We start from the raw sequence: 22,945 nt of genomic DNA, 5'->3' as shown, positions 1-22,945 counted from the left end.
AAATAAAATATTCCTGGCTAAATATATTAAATTGACAAATATAAATATCACATATATAACATATATGAATTTGTTTATGAATTAAATAATACAAGAAAGCATATACTAAATAAACTATTCTTGTAAATATAAAAATTTTTTTATATCAACATATCCTTAATTTTTTTTTTGTGAAAAAAGATAAACATTTACACATATATATTAATTTTATTAAATATATATATTTTATTAGAAGATCAAATAAGAAATTGTTAATTATTTTAAAAAGCATATTAAAAATTTTTTTAAATGGTTTATTAGATATTTAAAATAATAATATTGTAAATTTATATTATAATTTTTTAGTTATTAAATATATATATATATGGTATTTTTATAAATATTATAATTTAAGAAAGGGAAAAAATTTATATATTTGTATTCAAAAAACTATATACATTGTATCTTAAAAACTATTCTGTAATTTGTTCTCTTAATTTTTTTCACATTATATATTATTATATTATCATTTTATGAATTTCAATAAATTTTATATATGTAATTCATCTTTATTTCATTTTATTTTTTTTTTCTTTTATCAATATTTCAATGTTTATTATAAAATTTTATTGTTATTGTTATTTTTCTTTTTTTTTTTTTTTTTTTTTAGTTATAAATTATATATTTATATTTTTTTCTATTACTTAAAAAATTTTATTTTTTTTTTTTTTTTTTTTTTTTTTTTTTTTTTTTAATATATTTTATATTTATACAAATTCATCTTTAATAGACAAGAAATTTTTATTCATTAATATATCTTCAATATTTTCCATTTCCATATATTTAATCTCTTCTACTTTGTTCCATTGAAAACTTTTATTTTTTTTTGCAAGAATTTCGGTTACACCTGTTTCAAATGTTTTTGTATGATATAAAAAATATTGAGAGATTTTATAATCATTATCTAATATGTCTTCTAAAGTCTTATCATAATTATAAAGAAAATATGAAAACCAAAATCTACAACTGAAATAGCAATTGTTATTAATGTCAGATAATAATTTCTTGCAAAAATCATTATTATCTTTTTTTAATTTGCTTATTAATTCCTCTAAATTATTTGCAGAATTATAATATTTATTGATATTGCTAACTAATTCTTCTGTTAATACAGGGGTAACATTACAATCTTTTAAAGGATATTTACTTAATATTTTATGATATTCATTATTAAAATCATTTAGATTATTTTTTTTAATATTTTTTAATTCATTTAAAAATAAGTCAATATTTTCAATATAATTGGTACATACTTTAAAATTCATTAAATCTGCTTCATTTAATTTTAAAGAAGTTAATCCTAAATGTAATCCAATATTTCTACCAAAATATTTTTTAAAAAAATAACAAGAACCAATATCAGGGAAAAAACCTATTTTATTTTCTGGCATTGCAAAAATAACATTTTTATGAATTACTCTGTGTTTTGAATACATAGAAATTCCTAACCCTCCTCCCATAACATATCCATTCCAAATACATAAAAAATTCTTTTTAAATTTTGATAAATAATTAATATACAAATAAAGTTGTCTTAAATGCATTAATCCTTTTTCTTTGTTTTCAATTATAGCCTTTACATCAGAACCTGATGAAAAACTAGTTGTATTAATACTTCTAAGCACTATCATATGGCATCTTTTATCATTATCTAAACTCTTTATCATATTTAATAAGCCAGTTACCATATCTTTATTTAATGCATTCAATTTATCCGGCCTATTTAAAATTATTTCAAATATATTATTTTTATAATTTACTAATAATGTTTTTTTTGACCAAATATCAGATAATTCTAAATCTATTATATCATCCATATTTTTTTTTTCATCGCTTTTATTTTCATTATTTACATTTAAGTCATTTTTATCAGTAGAATTTTTGTCTTCTATATTTTTATTAATATTATTGCACATCTTTTTGTTAGATATATTATGTTTAATTATTTGATTTAGGCCATTTCGTTCTGCCATTTGATTTAAAATTTTTATATTATTTTTTAAAAGAAAATATAAATTATTGTCAAGTTCATCAATATTTCTTTTGTATCTATTTGGATAAGTAAGAAATATACTTATTTTCTTTTTTTTCTGATAGCATATATTTTTATAAAAAAGGAATGTGTGAAAGAAGTAATTTTTTTCATTTAATTTTGCAGCATAATCAAAAACGTTTGCTAAACGACAGTTATTCACATTATGTAATGAAAATTTTTTTACCATTATTACCTGAATATATATATATATATATATATATTAATTTAACCTAAATTTTATATTTTGAAAAAATTTAGATTATAAGTTTTTAAAAAAAGTAAATAAAAAGCTTCTTAGATTTATATAGTATATATAGGAAAATATATATATATAAAAAATATTGCTTATATAAAAATATTTTTAAAAGGATTCACTAAAAAATGTACACATAATATTTAGTATAATTTTTTTTTAATATAAAGGTATAAAATAAAAATTAAAGCTGGAGATAATTATTTTACTTATTCTATAAAGATTCAATTCTTAATGTATCAGCGAATTAATCAAAATTCTACATATTTATAAAAATTAAAATATTGATAAAAAAAAAAAATATATTATATTTAAAATATTTCTTTTATAAGAAAAAATAAAAGATTTTATAATAAAAATAATTTTAACTCATTTAGTCTTTTTTATTTTATTAAGAGAAAAATAAATAAAATTTTAAAAAAAATTCCAAAAAAAAAAAAAAAGTTAAAGCAAAGTTTTATATTAATTTTATATACACTCATTTCGAATAAGAATATATGTATATGTAATTTTTTTAGAATTTTCCTCTTACCTATTTTTTTTTTATTTTTTTTTCATTAAAAAATAGAGTCATATTTATATATTTATATTCTTTATATGAATTTCATTTTAATTAATTATGAATACTTATAATTTGGTATAATTATTATGTAATGCTTTAGCATTCACATTATATATTTATTTATACTTGATAAATTTATTTTTTAATTGAAAAGGTAGTTTGAAATACACAAATATGGAATATATATATTTATATGTGTAATATTTACGTATGTTTGCAATTTATTCATCATATTAGTAATATTTTTTTTTCTTTTTTTTTTTTTTTTTTTTTTGATAATCATGTATATTGAAAAGTGAGATAAGAAAATTTTCTTATAAAATATACAAATTATTTGTATAACATTTTTTTATGCTTTTTTTTTTTATTTTATCATTTTATTTTTTTTAAAAACTATGAATACAAATGAATGGAGAAATATTGATAATACTTATTATGGAAAGCAAAAAATAAGTAATATGGTTTGGAGCAATGAAGATATATTAAATAATAGTATTGTTTGTTCAGGATATTTAGGTTTAATAGCTGTCTTAATGAATAAAGAGAAGTTTGATGATTATAATAAGAAAGATAATTTAAAAATATATACAAATATTGGTAGGCTAATATCAAGTTGCAGATTAAGTTATGATGGATTAATATGTTTTGGATGGAATAAAAATAATGATTTAGTTTTATTATTTAAAGATAATATAGTTAGAGTATACTCCTGTTTTTGTGAAAAAATTTTTGTTTTTTCATTAGATGAAAATATAAAAAGTGAAGGAATATTAACAGGAAAAATATGTGAAGAGGGTATCATTATAATAACAGAAAAGTTAAATATATATGTTAATTATTATTTTAGTGGTAATAATTGTATTAAATATCCTAATATTGATTTAAAAGGAAAACCAAATTGTATTTGTGCAATTGAAGAAGACAAATTAAATAACGATTTGAATATTGAACAAAACTATTTTGATAGAAAACCAAATAATGATTTACTGAAATTAAATTTAAAAAATTATATAACAAATACGTTCGATAAAAAGGAAAATATAAATGAAAGTATGAATTACAAAAACAATGTGCTTATTAAAAGTAATGAAAAATATAATATAAAAGATGAAAATGGGACACAAAGAAAAAAAAAAAATATATTAATAAAGACCACTACGTATGATTTAAATAAGACCTCTGTAAATTCCAATAACAATAAAATACAGCAAGAACGAATAAATGAAGAGCTAAATATACACATATTAATAGCTTTATGTAATGGAGGATTTGCATTGGTAAATAGATATCATTACAAATATTATGATACAGATTATAGTCATCCATATATTAATATGTCTATTTCAAAATCAGGAACTATTTTAGCGTTTTTATCGAATAATGGCATAATAAGAATTTATTTAATTAATAATTTAAATAAGTGTATTGAAGAAACTATTTTAGATAGTAAAAAAACTATAAAACAAATTGTTTGGTGTGGTGATGATTGTTTAGCCGTTTATACTCCTATGATTACTCCATCTAATGATATACAACATATGTTATTTGTAGGTGGACCAAAAAATCAGTGGATTCCATACCAATATAGACATAATTTATATTTAATTGGAGATATATATGGAGTAAAAATTATAAGTAAAGAAAGTTATGAATATGTTAGCAGAATTCGAAAATCTGTCTTTAATATTTTTAGTATAGGAAGTTGTACTCCTTCGGCTATGTTACTTTACTCATATGAAAAGTATAAAAATGGAAACATTTGTCTTGATGATGAAATAAGAGCATTTAATAATAATTTAGATGTTGCTATTGAAGAATGTTTAGATGCTGCTACACATGAATATAATGAAAATATAATAAACTTATTACTACAAACATCTCTATTCGGAAAAAATTTTATGAAAATTAGTTATAACTGTAATAAATTCTTGTTATTTTGTTTGTACTTAAGAATATGCATGAATGTTAGAAAACCTCCCTTAGATATTTTTATTACAGCTTCAGAACTTAAATTTATTACTATACCTACTTTTGTTCAATATATTGTTAGAAGAAAAGAATATTTTTTAGCTTATAGAATTTGTGAATATGCAGGAATAAAAACGGATAATATATTAATTGAATGGTGTAAAGAAAAAATTGAAAAGTCAATTGAATTAACTGACGAACAATTATACTGTACTATAACAGAAAAAATAAAAAACGAGAAAAATATAGATTATTCCTATATTGCTTTTATTGCTGCTAAAAGTTTAAGACCACAATTGGCTACTATAATTATTCAATATGAAGAAAACAAAAAAAAACAAATTGATATGTTACTAAAATTAGCTAATTATACTTTATCAGTTGAAAAGGCAATTCTTTCCAAAGATATTGAACTTGTTTATTTATGCATTATAAATATTATAAATCAAGAAAAAGAAAATATAGATGGAGAAAAGGAATTGTCTACATTAACAGAAGTTTTTAAAAATAATATCCAAGCTTCTAACTGTTTTTACATTTATTGCAAAAAAACAAAGCAATATAAGTTACTTAAGCAATTTTATGAAAAAAATGGACAACATTCACAAGCTGCTTTTGTTACACTAGATCTAGCTCTTTCCAAAAAAAATTATGAACAAAAAAAAACATGGCTAGCATATTCAGCAGGATTTTTAACAACAGATAAAATGAATAGTCATATAAATTTTGTTCATTCATCAATAATGAATAATATAGATTTATTAAACTATCAAAAAGAGTTAGAAATGAAGTATAATAAAAAATCAGTTATAGGATATCCTCATAAAATTCAAGGATTATCATTAATGAAGACTGTTGAATATATTATATCAGTCGGTGAATTTTTGGATGCAGATAACCTTTGTAAAAAATTTAAAATATCTGAACCGAAGTTTTGGAGATGTAAAATATATGCACTAGCTAAAAATAAATATTTTGATGAATTATACAATTTTGCAAATTATAGAGTATCGCCAATAGGAATGGATTATTTTATTGAATGCTCTTACGAATACGGTTCAATTCCACTAACTATTAAATTAATTCAAAAAAATAAAGATTTAAATACACAATATAAGTGGTTTACAAAATTTAATATGCAAAAAGAAGCAGAAAATGTGTTAAAACAGCTAAAATCACAAAAAATTACAAGCACAATATTTCAAACAATTACCGATGCTATATCAAATATAAGATAATATTTGACAAAGGCATTATTTTCTTATAATTCATATAAGTTTATAAAAAAGTAGACTACAATAGCACAATTTTATTCTTAAATAATTTAAATTTTTTTCATTTTATTTTTTTTTTTTTTTGTAAATAAATATGTTTTTCATAATTATATTTATTCATATGCTATATTGATTTATATTATTTTTTAAGCTTACAATAAAAAACTTTTTTTTTTTTACGTTGTTTTATACACACTAATAATTTTAACTATTTTTAAGATTTAATGTTTTTTTTTTTTTTTTTTTTTTTTTTTTTTATTATTAATTATTCATTGTTCTAATAAACAATTTCGAAATAAATTTATTATATTTATTTTTTTTTGTTGTTAATATGTAATTAAGAAAAAAAAAAAAAGTTAAACATTTAGAATTAATAGAATATAATTTATATATTAAAAATATATATTTCTTTAAAAATATTTTTATCTTTTGAACTTATAAAACAAAATACATAATATGTTGTAGCAAAAAAAAAAAAAAAAAAAAAAAAAAAAAAATGTGTAACTTAAAAAAATGATATTCTTCATTTTATAAAAAAAATACATTGAAAAACAATGATATAATAAAATTATAATTTTATTATATTTAAAATTTTTAAAAAAATACATGAAATTTAACAAATTTTTTGAAATATATATTATATATTATATATTCTAGGAAAATACAAAAAAAAAAAAAAAAGAAAAAAAAAAAAATAATAAAATTTTTATTAAAAATAATTTTTATTATTATTGATGTTTTTTTTTTTTTTTCTTTTTTTTTTTAAATAATATATATAAATTTTTCATAATGTAAATTTTTATTCAAAAAAAATACAAATGCATATAAACATAAATTTTTTTTCTATAAGTTAATGGAAGATACATATTTATATAAGATTATAAATTTTTTAAAAAGATATTAAAATATTTATGATTAAACTATGTTTAACAAATTTTTAATTGCAAAAGCTGCAATTTTTCTCTTAAAATATGTTTTGATTTGAGAACAGATTGGAAAATATTATCACAATCTATTTTAGAAAACTTAAAATTTTGTATCGTTGTGTCCAATTCTGCTTCTGACTCATTGTCATTTTTTAATTTTAAAAGTGTCAATATCTCAAAATACAAGCTATTAGTTGGATCAGTAAAAAACAAAATTTCACTGATAATAAATAAAACACTTTTAAATAAATTTATGTATATACATAAATTGTTTTGAATATAAGTCATATTATTTATATTTATTATTTCTTCAACTTCATTATTCTGTAAATTTCCACTTTTTTTAGAAAATTCTTCAAAATGATATTCTTTGATTTGATATTTTAAAGATACAATTGTTTTTGATTTTTTATTTATTTCATCATGCAATTTTTGTATTTCTTCTTTTAATTTTTTTATAAAGACTTTTAAATTTTCTTCTTTATAATTTTCTATAATTTTTAAATTATCATTATTTTCATCTATATTATTTATTAAAATAGATTCTCTTTCTTTATAATAATTGCAACTATCTTTTAGCAAGCTATTTTGCATTTGAAAAAATTCTAAATCTAACGTTATTTCGTAATTTTCTTTCATAGTTTTATTTAATTGATTCCTTATTTCCATTATACTGTTCAAAAGTTGTTTTTTGTTTTCTTCTTCTGATTTAATATGTTCCCTAAAATTTTCATTTTCTTTTTTATAATGTTCACATAATTTTATATAATATACATTATGCGATTCTTCCGTGTTAAATTCATTCATTAATTCATCATGAATAGATTTATAAAAATCAAGAGTTGAATTTAAATTTTTTATATCGTTTTTGTAAATTTGCACTTCATTTTTCAGTTTAAATATTTCATCATTACTAATGTTAATTTCTATTTTATATTTTTCATTTTCTTTCTTTAATTCTAATATTTTATTAAAATTTTCAGAATTCTCTTCTACATATATATCTACACATTCATCTACAGTTTTGTTTTGTGCGTCTATTTTTTTTTGTTTATCTTCCAATTCCTTTTGTAATATATTTAACCTACTTTCACATAGCATTAAATGTCTTTTTGTACCTTGAGTATTTTTTAATTCCTCTCTTAAAAATTCACATTTTTCTATTAAATCATTATTTTCCTGTTTCAAAATTTTTATTTGTGAATCTGCATTTTTTAACTTATCATTTAATTCATCTACTTCTAATTTCATTTCTTCAATTTTTACTTCATTTTCATCATAAAAATTAAAATGCTCTTGATTATTATAGTCAGATAATCTTTTTTCACTTTGATCAAAAATATCACTTTTTTTTAATATATCTTCACTCATAATACCTTCATAATTTGTTTTTTCTTTTTCGTTATGTTTATCATGTATGTTATTATTAAAGCTACTTCTTTTTATAATACTTCTAAGTGCAGGAGACAATTTAACATTATTTATATCAAATAAATTGTTTTCATCAATATTATTACATAATAGTTTTATCTGATCTTTTAAAAAATTAATATAATTTTTATTTTTTTCTAATAAGTCATCTTTATTTTCAATATCTTGTTGATTTTTAATTATAATATAATTTTTATCTGTAATATCTCTATTTAAATCTTCAATATATTTGTTTAGTTTCCATATTTCTTCATTTTTTTTTATTAACTCCTCATTTTTTTTACTCATTTCTTCAATGTGTATAACTTTATCTTGTTCTAAACTTATTGTATCATCTTGTAATTCATTAGATTTTTCTATTTTGTTATTGTACAACATGCTTTTATGACAATTTATAATATCTATTATCTCTTCATCTTCATTTTCAAAAATCGCTGTTATTTTCTCTCTTATATCAACTATATTAAAGTCTTTATTAAAGCATATATCTATTATTTGTATGCATTTAATTTTATATCTTTTTATTTCTTCCATCACTTTTTCTTTTTCTATTATAGCATCATTTAGTTCTATTTCTTTTTTATTTAATGCTATGTCGTTACTATTTATAATTTCTTCTAATTCCTTTTTCTTTTCTTTTAATACATCAAAATTATTTTTCAACATTTCCATTTCTTCTACTAATATTTCATTATCATTTTCTAATTTGTTTATTATTATCACTAACTCCTTCTTATTTATTTCTTCATAAGGTTCGTTTGTAAATACTTCTTTATATATGCTACTTGATTTATTTTTATTTATTTTTCTTTTATTGTCTTCTTCATTTACGTTTTTATTATGTTCGTTATACTCACTTTTCTCTTCTATATTTTTAATTAAAATTTCATTGAATTCTTTTAATTCATTTATTACATTATTTTTTGACTCTAAATTTTTTTCTAGATTTTCTATAATTTTTTCTTTTTCACATATCTCATTTTTAAGATAAATATTTTTTTCTGTTAATTCTTTTAATATTATTTTATTTTTCATATTTTCATGATTTAATTCATTTAAACTGTGTGTGGCTTGATCTAGTGAAGTATTTAAATAGTTTAAATCTGTTTTAAGATAATAATTTATTTTTTCCGTCCTTGTTTTTGTTTGGTTTTTTTCAATTAACTGTTCTTGCAAATTTTTTAATTCATATTCATTATTTTGAATGATAACTACTTTGTCATTATAGTCATCATTTAATTTCTTATATAACATACTTAACTCTTCATTTTCTTTTAATAATATTTCATTTTTTGCAGATTCTTTTGTTAAAAGGTTTTTTAATTTATCTAATTCTTCTACATTTTTAAAAAAATCATTAGATAATGAATTCATTTTTTTCTTTAATATTTTAACATTTTTTTTTAATTCCTCCTTTTCAATATTTATGTTTTTATTTATCTTTTTAATTTCATTTATAATATTATTTAAAATATTTATAAAATGATATTCTAACTCACTTAATTTATTATGTATATTATTCCAATCATTCTTTTTGTAAGAATTATATATATCAATGCATACGTTTTCAAAATTACCAAAATCATCATCTATATTTTTTAATTTATTATCTAAATTGTCTGTCAACTCTTCATTTGTTTTGTGAAATGAATCTAAATTTTCGCTATAATATAATGGGTTATTATCGATTAAATCTCCCATTTTCTTAGAATTTTTTTTTTTTAATAGACTTAATTTCAAAGTCTCTTTTACACTAGATGTATTTTTTCTTATCATATCGAACAAACATTCTTTTATTAAAATAATTTTATTATAAAATTGGTTTTCATATAAAATTTTATTTAGAATTTTTTTATATATCATAGAATCTTTTAATAAAAGCAACACATTTTCATAACTACAATCATTTTCATTTATAAATTCGTTTAACTGTATTAAAAAATGTAAATTCTCTTCAAATATATGTATTTTACTTGAAATATTATTAATTATATTTTTGTATTCATATATAATTTCTTGTTTTTTTAAATTTTCTTTATCATATTGAGATATTTTGTCATTTAAAGATTCAATTATTTTATTTTTTTGATTTAATTCATGAAAAATTTTTCTATCTTGATCTACATCTGATTCATCATAAATGCTTACAATACTATTATTAATATTGTTGTTTTCTAATTTTCCACCTTCTTGTTCTTTTTCTAATGCTAATTTTTTTTTCATTTTTAAACTTAACATATTAAATATTTTTTTACATTCTTCTACTTTTTCTTCATAAATTATTTTTAATTCATTATATTTCACCTCATCTTCTTTTATTTTTTTTTCATTAAATATTTTTTCATCATTCATATTCTCAATATTGGCTAGTAAAATATCAATGTCACACCGCATATCTTTATTAGCTTGTTGTAATTCTATATTTATGTTATATAATTCCTCATTTTTATTTTTTAAATTTATTATCAATTCATGAGCTTCATCTAAATTATCTTTTAGTTTTTTAATATCTTCCCCATCATATATTATTTTTTCTATTGATTTTTTAGTAATACTTAATTTTTCTTTATTTAATTCATTTATTTCCTTTTCATAATCTTTAATTACTGAATTTAAATCCTCAATTTTCTTCTCATAATCATCATTTTTTTCTTGTAAAAGATTTTTATTATTATCTAGTATGTTTATTTCATTTGAAAATTCAATTAATTTTTGTTGTAAATCTAAGATTTGTTTATTTTTTTCATTTAATAATGCTTCTGATTCTTTTAAGGATGTCAAAATATTAGTATCATCACTTTTATATTTTGCTAATTCTTCGTCTATATTTTTTTTATTCATTTGCTCAATGTTTAATAATTCCTTTAATTTTTCTAATTCTATTTTATAAATTTCTTTTTCTTTTTTTTCGATTTCAAATGTTTTTTTGTATATTTCTAAATCCTTTTCACGATTTATTAAATCACTTTTTAAATTTTTAATTCTTTTTTTAAATTCCTTAAAATATGTAGTATATTCAAGTGAATCTAAATTTAGACTTTCATTTTCATTATCAACATCATCTTCTGCTAATTTCTTTAATGAAGGAGAATTTTTTATATTGTTATTTAAGGAATCATTTAATACACTTTCATTATTATTAACATCCAATAATTCTATAATGTTATGATCTTTTAATTTTTCATAAATTTTTTTTAGTTTTGTTTCTTTCATTTTTATGTCATTATGAGCACTATATAATTTTTCAAATTTAATCATTAAATCATTTTTTAATTCTTCCATATGAATTTTATCATTATTTAATTCTTCTTTTTTAATCATTAATTCATTAGTTTTATTTATTAAATCTTCTTTATTTTGTATTAACTCATTTTCCCTATTGACTAATTCTTCTTTTCTTTTTATTAATTCACTTTCTTTAATCATAAATTTTTCATTTTGATGCATTAATTCATTTTCTTTATGTATTATATTTTTTTCTTTCATGTCAATTTCATTTAATTTATTATTTATTTCTTTTTTTTTATTTTCATATTCATTTATTAGATTATTCAATTCATCATTACAAGAATTTTTTTTGTCATTCAAAATATTTAATTCTTGTTTTTTTTCATTAATTTCCTTTTCATATTTATTTTTTTCTGAAATCATTTTATTTAATGTTTCTTCTAAGGATATAATATCTTTTTCTTTTTTCATGAAAGTATCATCAATTTCTTCTTTTAATTCTTTTTTCATATAATTCTGATGAACTTTAATCATTACATTTTTAATAAATGATAAATATTTTGTTTTTGTCTCATTATTTATTTGATTTATTAACTCTTCAATATTGTTTCTTTTAGATTCAATATAAGTTATAATTTTATGTTCTAATATTTTTGTATCTTCTTCTAAAATTTCCATTTCTCTTGAATTTTTTTCAATAGTATTTTCAAGATCTTTTATATACATATTTTTCTGATCTATATCATCTTTGAGAATTTTAATTTCATTATCCATTTCCTTTATAGCTATTTCAACTAATGCATATTTTTTATTTTTTTTTTCATTCTCTTCTTCTAATATGTTCATATAATATTTTAAATTTTTAGCCTCCTCTTCATATTCTTCAATTTTTTTATTCGTATCAAATTTCAGTTTATTATAATTTGTAAAAGAATTTTTTAATTCTGTTCTTAATTCATTTAATTTTTTATAATGCAAATCATTTTCAATCTGATTACTTTTTTTTAAATGATCAATTTCATTTTCATAATAAATTATTTCCTCACTTTTTTTGCTTGTTTCTGTTTCATTAATATTTCTATTATTTACATCTAAATTTTTATTACATATATTACTATCATTTACATGATTTATATAATTATCTATTTTTTGTTTAAGTTCAGATATTTCATTTTCTTTTTCATTCAATAAATTTTTTATAAAATTAATTTCTTCTTTTGAATCTTTTAAAAAACTGTCTAATGTACTTATTTCATTATTTGAATTGGCTACTTTTAGCTCTAATTCTTTAATGTAAGTGTTATTTGTATTTTTCTCATTATTTAAAAATTTAATTTCATTGTTTAATGTGTCAAGAATTTCTAATTTTTTTTTTATTACATTTTCTTTTAACTCTAATTCTTCATTTAACGATTTTTTTATTTCATTTATTTTTTCTTCAAGTTGATTATTAATTGATTCTAAATTTTTTATAATTAATTCTTTTTCTTTTACCTCTTTTTCTTTTATTTTTTCATTTTCTTCTTTTTCATTTTTTAATTCTTCTAATTTTCTATTAGCTTCTTCTAATGAATGTAAAGATATTTTATATTCATTTAATAATGTTTCATAATCGCTTTCTATTTTTAAAAACATTTCTTCATTCTTCAAAAAAATGTCAGAATTTTTTTGTTTATGACTTTCATCTAGTTTTTTTTGTAAATTTTCTTTTATTCTTAATTCTTCTTCATAAATATATTTTAGGTTATCAATTTCTTCTTCTTTGTTATCCAAGCATAAATTCATATTATTTATAACAATCTCATAATTTTTTACTTCATTTTCTTTTTCTTTTATTTTTTTAATCAATTCGTTTTTCGTTGAAATCAATTCATTGTAATAATTATCATTCATTATACTATTAATATCCTTTTTTAATAAATTTATAAAATTTTCAAGTTCACTGTTTTTTATGAAATCATTATTTAAAAGTTCAATTAAATTTATATGCTTTTTCAATGTTAATGAATTATTGTCTTTTAACAAATCAAGTGATTCTATATAATTTGTAATGTTTTCTTTATTTTTTTTATTTTCCGAAATATCATTTTCTACATTATCTTTTTCTTTTAAATCAGAAACACTAGCTTCATTTTTTTTTTCCTTTAAAAAATCTTTTAATGAATTATATTCATTGAATAAGTTATTATATTTACTATTTACTTCATTATTACATTTTTTTAATTTTTCATATTTGTTTTCTAATTCATTATTTTTTTGTTCAATTATTAAAATTATTTCCTCATATTCTCTTATAACATTATTTGTTTCATTTTTTGAATATTTTGTTTTATCTAAGTTCATTTGTTCTATTTCAAAATTTTTATTATTAATTACAATATTTTTTTCATTTAATTCGTCTATTAAATTATTTATTTTTTCATCCATGTTTTTTATAACTTCTTTTAATGTATCATTTTCTGACATAAATTTATTATTTTCTACTAACAATTTAGATCTACTTTCTATTAATTCTTTATATTCGTCTAATAAAATAGAAATTTTATTTAGATTCCTGTTGTCTTTTTCCTCATCCTTTATATTATCGTCAATATTTTTTAAACTTAATGGACTTTCTACTTTTATTTGAATTTTCTCATATATATTGCTATGTTTATTTTCCACATTTTTTTCTTCAGATAATTTTTTGTTTTTATTTATTTCTTCTTCAAGTTTATTTAATAAGCTTTCACGCATCTTTGAGAACTCTTCAATATTCATAGAATTTTCATTAATTATTTCATTAATTCTGTTTCTCAATTTTTCTTTTTCCTCCTGATGTTTTCCATTTTGTTTTGAATAATTGAATACTTCCTTATTTAACTCTTCAATAATATATTTTTGGTTTTCTGTTAATAGGCATTTTTTTTTATATTCCTCCTTTAACTTTATAATAAATTTATAAAATTTGTTTAATTCCTCTCTATTAATAATAATGTCATTTTCATGTCTTTCATTATTGTAAGCCGTAAAAAAGTTTACGATTACTTGTGAGTAAATGCTACTGTTATCATCATCTAATGAATAATCACTTGGAAGATTTTTTTTTGATGCAATTCCATCGATAGACTCAAAAACATCTTCTATAATCATTAAATTTGTTGATTTTATTTTTTTTAGTTCTGTTCTAAAGTATTCATAATTGAAATTGCTTTCATTGAATATTTCTATGAATGTTTTAATTTTATCATTCAAGTAGAATAAGTAATTTTTCACTTTTTTGTAACTTTTCTCATAATGGGAATTTTTATTCATAATAATTTTATATTCATCAATTTTATATTTTAGATTATTAATTTCTAATTTTAAGTTTTCATTTTCTTCTTTTTCTAATTTGTTTTCAGTCACCAAATCCTTATAATTATTAGAATTTTCTATTTCTAAAATTTTTAAGTTTCCATCATTTTTATCTGATATATTTTTACCGTCTATGGAAGAAATAATTTTAATTAATTCTTTATTATCATTAAATATATTTTTATTTAAACTTTCTAATTCACTAATTTTTACCTTTAGTAAATCATTTTCAATAGTTAAATCGTTAATTTCACCTTTTATTTTTTTTATTATAATATCCTTTTGTTGTTCTATATCTTCAGTTTCCTTTTTATTATTTTTACCATCATATTTTTTTATACTATTTAATTTAATTTCTAAATTTTCTTCTTTTTCTTTTATTTCTTTTTCTATTAACAATAAGGAATTCATTAGTTTATCATCATTTTTTTTTAAATTACTTTTCTCATGTAAATTAGAAGATGAAATATTATTTAATTCTTCAGATGCTTTTAAATATTTCATGTATAAATCGAGTTTTTCTTTATCTAAATTTAAAAATTTCATATTATACTGTTCATTTTCTTTAACTAAATTTTTAACATTTTCAGACAAGGAATTATTTTTTTCACTTAAATCTTCGTTAATTTTTTTTAACTCACTTATTTCTTCATGAAGCATGGATTGAGTTTTTAATTTTTCATCAAATATCTTTTTTAATTCATCATATTTATGTAATAATTTAGCTTTTTCATCTAATAAATTTGTTATAATTTCATCATAATTTTTTAATTTTCCTAATAAATCATTTTCATCTTTCTTTTTTATTTCAGATTCGCGTTCTTTTTCTTTTTCAAATACATCAAATGGTTCATTGTACTTATTTTCAAATAATTCATATTTGGTTTTCATATTTTCAACATACTCTTTTAGTTGTTCTTTTTCTTTTATGTGTTCCTTTATATCCTCATTTAACTTCTTTAAAATTTCTTCATATTCTTTAATTTTTGATTCTTTTTTAAATATTTCATCATTCAAAGATAAAAATTCTTTTTCGAATTTCAAGCTTTTAGAGTACTCTATCTCTAAACTTTCTTGATCTTCCTTTCTTTTTTTTATCAAATTTTCTATGTATTTACTCTTTCTTTCTAGTTCTTTCTCCATTTTATAAAACTCCTCATCGCATTCCTTTTGTTTATCAATAATATTTATTATTTTATTTTGCAAATTATCAATTATTTCTTCATAATTTTCTATTTTTTTTTTTAAATATTCATTTTTATTTTTATATATATTTAATTCATTATTTACTGTCTCTATTTGCAACTTTAAACACTTATTTTCAGCTACATATGTATAATCAGTTTGCTCATTGTCATTTTCATTTTTTTCTTTTTTTTTTTTTAACTCATTTACACTATTCTGTAAGTTATATAAATTATGTATTTGATCATTCAAATACTTATTTTCTTCAATTAATTTTTCGTTTTCATATTTTAAAAACATGTTATTTTTTTCTTCTACCATTTTATTTTTATCACTATTTAATATTTCGAAAATTGTTTCTTTATAATTAATTGGAGATTTATTATTTACACATTTATTATATTGGTTATTATCGTAACTATTTTTATTATTTAAATTATATTCTTCGTTTTGTCTTAATTTTTTTTTTAAATCATTGATTAACTCTCTATCTTCTTTTAATTTTTCTTTAAAATCATTATATTTTTTTTCTGCATTTTCTAATTTTGATTCAAACACTCTTTTTTTAAATATTAGCAATCTCACACATTTTAAAAATTCATTTATATAATCTGATATTTCATTAGTATCATTAATTTTTAAATTAGTTAATTCATTATTTATTGAATCACTAACATTACTCAAGTTTAATGAATTGATTAATATTTCATTTTCCACATTATCTTTTGTGTTTAATTCTTTTTCAATATATTTTTTATAATAAATAATATGAGAACATATTTTATAATAGAAGTTTAAAGTTTTGTTATATTCATTAATTATATTATTTTTCTCATTTTCTTTATAATCATTTTCTACTTTTTTCATATCTAAATCATTCAGTATTTCTGATTTTTCTTCAATTTGTTGTTTAAAAAATTCTATTTGTTTTTGGAAAACTTCGTTTTTAGTTATCAATTTATTTTTAACATCTGTTAATTCATATAACTCCATGGATAATTCTTTGCATTCATCACTTCTTAATGCAAGTAATTCATTAACTGCATATAATTCTGAATTAAGCTGACTTGTATCTTTCTCTAGATTTTTAATTTTTTCATTATAAGATATAATTTCATTATTCATTTTTCGTATAATTTCATCTCTTCTTTCTATTGTTCTTTCCATTTCAACATTTTTCCTTTCATCAATTAATAATTTATCTTTTAATTTTCTTAATTCTTGTTTTATATTATCGTTTTCTTCTTTTAAGAGCAAACTGTATTTTTTTAACTCTTTTACATTTATGTTATTATTATTATTATTGAAAATACATAATTTTGAATTAACTAAATCATTAAAATCTACATCTCCATTTAACCCTAAATCCTCTTCAGTAAAAATTTTATGTTCTAATTTTGTTTTTTCTATTTCACTTATTTTAATATCACCAAATACTGCTCTTCTTAAATTATTTTCTAATTCTTCTATTAAATGATCCTTATTTTTTTTAATATCATTTAATATCAGAATTTCCTGATTTAACTGTTCCTTTTCATCTTTTAATTTTAATAACATGGAGTCGTGTTCCAGTATTTTCTTCTCAAATATTTTAATATTTTCATTTAATGAAACTATATTTTTTTCTTTTTCTTGTCCTAATATTTTTTCTTTCTTTAAATCCACACTCAATTTTTCATTATCTTTTATTAAATCATCAATTTTATTTTCTAAATCTTGAACTAACATTTTCATGCTTGTATTTTTATCTAATAACACTTTGTATTCAAGCATTTTTGCCTCTAAATCAGAAACTACCTTTAATTTATTTTTAACTGAATTATTAATTTCGTCATTTTGTATTTTTAATTTATCGATTTGATCTATATATTTTTTTTGTTCTAATTCATAATTTAATTTTAATGTATTAATTTCTTCTTCTTTTGTGACAGCATATAAGTGTGCTTCTTTTATTTCTTTTATAAAATTTTGTTCATTTTCTTTCAGTATATCATTAAACTTTTTCTCTTCTTCTATTATTTCTCTTAATTTATCTATTTCTTTTTCGTACTCATATTTTTCTTGGTTTAAGTTATCTACTGTATCCTTCAATTTAATTATATCATTATCTAAATTATGAATAATATTTTTTAAATTATAAACATCATCTCTTAAATAATCATTTTCTTTTTTTAAAATATCTATTTGTTTATCTAGATTAGTTTCAATGTCTCTTAATTTCTCTTTAAGATGATTTTTTGCGTTTTCTAAATTTTGAACTTCATTACTTAAAAAGGTACATTTCATGTTTACTTCATTTAATTCTATATTTTTATCTTCCAAATCTTTCATTAAAATATTTATTTCATTATTTTTTTTTTTCACATCTTCCGAAAGTATTATACAATCCTCTACTCTTTCATCTCTTTCAACTAAAATATTTTTTAAATTATTTTCATATTGTTCATATAATAAATTATTTTCATTCATTTTGATATTTAACTTATTTTCTAATTCTTTGATTTTATTTATCATTTCCTTTTTTTCCTCTTCATATTTTGAATTAAATTCTGCTAATACATCTACTTTTTTCACAATTTCTTCTGCAGTATCTAAAAACGCTTCCTTTTTATTCATTAAAAAATTTGAAACATTTTTTTTATAATCATTATCATTATATTCAAAATCTTCGTAAAGTTCATTAAATTTTTTTATTTCACTCATTTCAAAATTTTCACATAGTTCTATAAATGTTTTATTGAAACCTTGAACTCTTTGTTTCAAATTTTTGTAAAAATATTCTTTCGATTTATAAGATTTATTTATATTATATAAAAAGTAATCCCTTTTTATTATTTGTTCTTTCAATATATCTATATTCATTTTTTTTTCGTTTACTTCTTTTTTTAATTTTACTACAGATTCATTTGTTCTGTTTAATTCATCATGGGCTTCCTTTAAATTCATTTCAAATTTATAAGTAGCTGATTTAAGATAAAATATTTCATTTTCTGCATTTTTTTGAATTAATTCAAGTTCTTCAATTTTTGACAACCTTAATTTTAATTCTGTTTGCATACTATCCCATTTTTTTTTATATAATTCTATATCTTCCTTGTATTTAGAATTTAAATTATCTAATGAAATGTTATCTTTTGTTAATATATCATTCTTCTCCTTTTCTTCTTTGTATTTTATTTCTATTTTTTTTATATGTTCATCAAACTCTTTTATTTTATTTTCTTTTTTTTTCATGTATTCAACTAACTCATTACATTCATTAAATATTTCTTGTGTCTTCTGTTCATGCATTTTTATTTCATCTTGTGTTTCATTATATTTAACAAATAGCAAATTATAATCTTTTTCAATAGTTGATAATTTTTCAGTTCTTTCTTTTATGTCTGATATTAAAGAGTCGTGTTCATTTAATAAATTTTCATACTTTATATTGGTATTATGAAACTCCTTTTCATTATCTATTAATTTTTTTTGCATTATTAAAGTTTCTTTTACTTTTGATTCGTATTTTCTATTTACATAATTTATGTCATTTATCAACTTTTCTATTTCGAAAAATGAAAAATCATTTTCTTTTTTTTTTTTTTTTTCATGTGTTATTATTTTTGAATCTGTACTATTTGGTAAAGAATAAAATGTTTCAAGAGTTTTTACATTTTTAGATTGGATTTCTAAAATATTCAAGTTATCATTTTTTTTTTCATTTAAAAAATACAATGTATTATTTAGTTCTTTATATGCCTTTTTATATTTTATTAAATTAATTTTAAAATTATTACATATAGAGAATCTATGCATTCGTATTCTCATGTAAACTGTCTTTTTTTTTTTTCTTTTATGAATGTTTTTTCCTTTATCAATAAACTTTAAACTACTTATATCTTCAGGTAACTTAAAAACTTTGGTTGATTTGCTTTGCATACTATTTTTTCCATCAATACTTGTATTATTATTGCTATTTTTTGATTTAGTAATAGAAGATAAAATCAACTGAGTATTAGAATTATCATTTGCCGATAACATACCTTCTTCAAAATTATCTTCAGAAGAAGATGAAATAAAAAAAGAATTGTTAATATCATTTTTTTTATTTTCCTTATCTATTTTTTTTATGTTTATAATTAAGTGTCTTACTGTATTCATCATTTTGTTAAAGATGTTATACATTTTTTTGTTTTTTCTTTTTCTTTTTCTTAATAATAATTTATATTTTAATTTCTCTTTTTTTTCACGATCTAAATAAAATAAAGATTTTTCTGCATCCGCTTTAGCACGTATTAACTCATTATTCATTTTTATATTTTCCTTTGATAACATTTGTAATTTGTCAAAAACTTCTTCATTCTCTTTAATTAATAAAATGTTTTCATCTGTTAACTTATCTATTTTAGCTTCTAAATCATTTTTTTCTTGCACTACTTTTTTTTTAGATTGTTTTAATTTTAAAATATCTTTGTAAATATTACCTTTTTCTTCTTTACTTTCATTATCTGAAATTTTATTATTTATATCGTTCATATTAATAATAGGATTTTCATTTGAATAATATATGTCATTTAACAATAATGCACTATTATCAAGTATATTATTTCTTATAATATTCCTTTCCTTTTTCAAATTATCATTTTCTTCTTGAATTTCCTCTAAAGTTTTTATTATTTTTTCATTTTCAAAAACCATTTTTTCTTTTTCATCTTTTAATCTTTCATTGTAATCTTGAAAAATAGCTATTTCCTCTTCTTTTTTTTGTAATTTTTCACTTAATTCATTTACTTTTTGTTGATAATATTTTACGTTATCATTAAAATTTTGAATCCTGAATTCTGATAATTCTAATATTACTTGGTTATCTTTATTTTTTTTTTCTGCTTGACTTAACTTTTCAGTAAGATCATCTATTATATAATTTTTTTCTTTATTTTCTAATTCTAACTTAGAACAAATATCTTTTAAATCGTAACATAATTCCTTTAACTTCAAAGATTCATTTTCTGTGTATTTATTCTTTTTATTTTTTAATAACTCTTCATTTAGTTTGTCTATTTGCTTTTCTAATTCTAAATTTCTACTTTCTAATTCTATAATTTGAATATCTTTATCTTTAATATCATTTTTAATTAATTTTATATGATCTATGTCTAATGTTATCGTATTTTTTGTTTTTAGGTTATTATTTTCAAATAAAATGTTTGCATATTTATCATTTCCATTAACTAAATTCATTAAATTTTTATTTTTTTCTTCAAGATCATTAAAAGATTCTTCTAAATTTTTGTAATCATTTTTTAAAATGCAATATTTTTCATAAGAATTTTCTATATAGGTTATATAATTATCTATATATTTTGTTAAAATTTCCTTATCTTTGTCTTGTGTACTTATATGACTTTTCAAATTATTTATTTCTGCCTTTTGGTTATAAATTATGTTTTCGTATTTTTCATTTAACAAACAGTTCTCATTTTTTTCATGCAAAAATTTATTATAAAGTATATCATATTCTGAATTTAATATCATATATTTTTTTTCTTGCTTATGAAGATCTATTTGATATGTTAAATTTATTTTACTAATACAGTCTTTTAAATATTGACAATAAATTTCATCTGTGATAAATTTTTTCAAAAAATGAGTATTCTCTTTTTCAAGAGAATAAGCAAATTTTTCTTTTTCAAGCAAACTTCTTTGGTCATATAAAATTATTTTGTATAATACATTATATAAGACATAAATTTTCATAAGATTTTTTTTACAAATAGAATCATCTAAATTATTTTCTGAATTAAAAATATTTTGCATTATAAAACTATTTTCATTATTCTTGTAATAATCCACTTCTTCTTTCAAAAAACTTATTTTCCTTTCTATTTCTCTATTTGTTTTTTTTAAATTTTCATATTTTTTATTTAGAATTATTAGTTCATTATTTTTTTTTTCTAATTCTTTTCTTATTAATTCTATTTCTTCTTTAATATTTTTTTCAGTTAATCTATCAATTGCCTCTTGTTCACTAATATTATTTTTTTCATTCAATAATTTTTCTAAATTTTTTATTTTAATATCTTTTTCTTGATTCATTTCTGTTTCTTGCTTATAAAGTTTTTCAATGACTTCTGCTTTTCTTAATTCTTCTTCTTTAAATAATATTTCATCTTTAAGGCAATTTAGCATTATTACATTTTTATCTAATTCATCTTGTAATCTTTTTATGTCTTTCATTGATTCAATCTTATAATTATTATATTCAATTTGAATCGTTTTTTTTTCATCAGAAACTTCATTTAATATAGTAGCATTTTTTAAAGCAACTAAATTTAATTTTTCTGTATCTTCATTGTATTTTTTTTTTAATTCATTATTTTCCATTAAAACATTTTTCAATTCTGTCTTTAGTTTTAAAACTTCATTTACAATTTCATCTTTCATATTTTTTTCATCTGTATTACATTCTTCATGATTACTTAAGTTATTTATATTGTGATTTGTATTATTTTCTATCAATTTTTTATAAATATTATTGATACTCTTATTATCTAAATTATTCAGTGAATAACTTTTCATATTTTTTTTCTTTATTTTTTTTTTTTTTTTAATTTTTCTTTAATACCTTAACCTTTAAAAATTATTTATATATATATATATATATATTTATATATTTATATATATACATATATATACAAAAAAAAAAAAAAAAAAAAAAAAAAAAAT

The 22,945-nt window shown here is 18.4% G+C and overlaps 3 protein-coding genes across 3 annotated transcripts; 1 reads left to right on the top strand and 2 right to left on the bottom strand.

Annotated features, from left to right (window-relative positions):
- Positions 1-746: 746 nt before the first annotated feature.
- On the bottom strand, positions 747-2,261 carry PGAL8A_00461700 (3-hydroxyisobutyryl-coenzyme A hydrolase, putative; the record flags this gene model as incomplete). Its single annotated transcript, XM_028673382.1, has 1 exon — positions 747-2,261. The coding sequence occupies one exon, from the start codon at positions 2,259-2,261 to the stop codon at positions 747-749; it is 1,515 nt and encodes a 504-aa protein (XP_028529840.1).
- A 1,023-nt stretch (positions 2,262-3,284) lies between these two features.
- On the top strand, positions 3,285-6,095 carry VPS16 (vacuolar protein sorting-associated protein 16, putative; the record flags this gene model as incomplete). Its single annotated transcript, XM_028673381.1, has 1 exon — positions 3,285-6,095. The coding sequence occupies one exon, from the start codon at positions 3,285-3,287 to the stop codon at positions 6,093-6,095; it is 2,811 nt and encodes a 936-aa protein (XP_028529839.1).
- Positions 6,096-7,057: 962 nt separating this feature from the next.
- Positions 7,058-22,798, bottom strand: PGAL8A_00461500 (conserved Plasmodium protein, unknown function; the record flags this gene model as incomplete). Its single annotated transcript, XM_028673380.1, has 1 exon — positions 7,058-22,798. The coding sequence occupies one exon, from the start codon at positions 22,796-22,798 to the stop codon at positions 7,058-7,060; it is 15,741 nt and encodes a 5,246-aa protein (XP_028529838.1).
- Between the last annotated feature and the right edge of the window lie 147 nt (positions 22,799-22,945).

The sequence above is a fragment of the Plasmodium gallinaceum genome (assembly GCF_900005855.1).
Source record: "Plasmodium gallinaceum strain 8A genome assembly, contig: PGAL8A_v1_130, whole genome shotgun sequence".
Lineage (NCBI taxonomy): Eukaryota > Apicomplexa > Aconoidasida > Haemosporida > Plasmodiidae > Plasmodium > Plasmodium gallinaceum.
The sequence above is the reverse complement of the archived record's forward strand: the minus strand, read 5'-3'. Positions and strand labels throughout refer to the sequence as shown.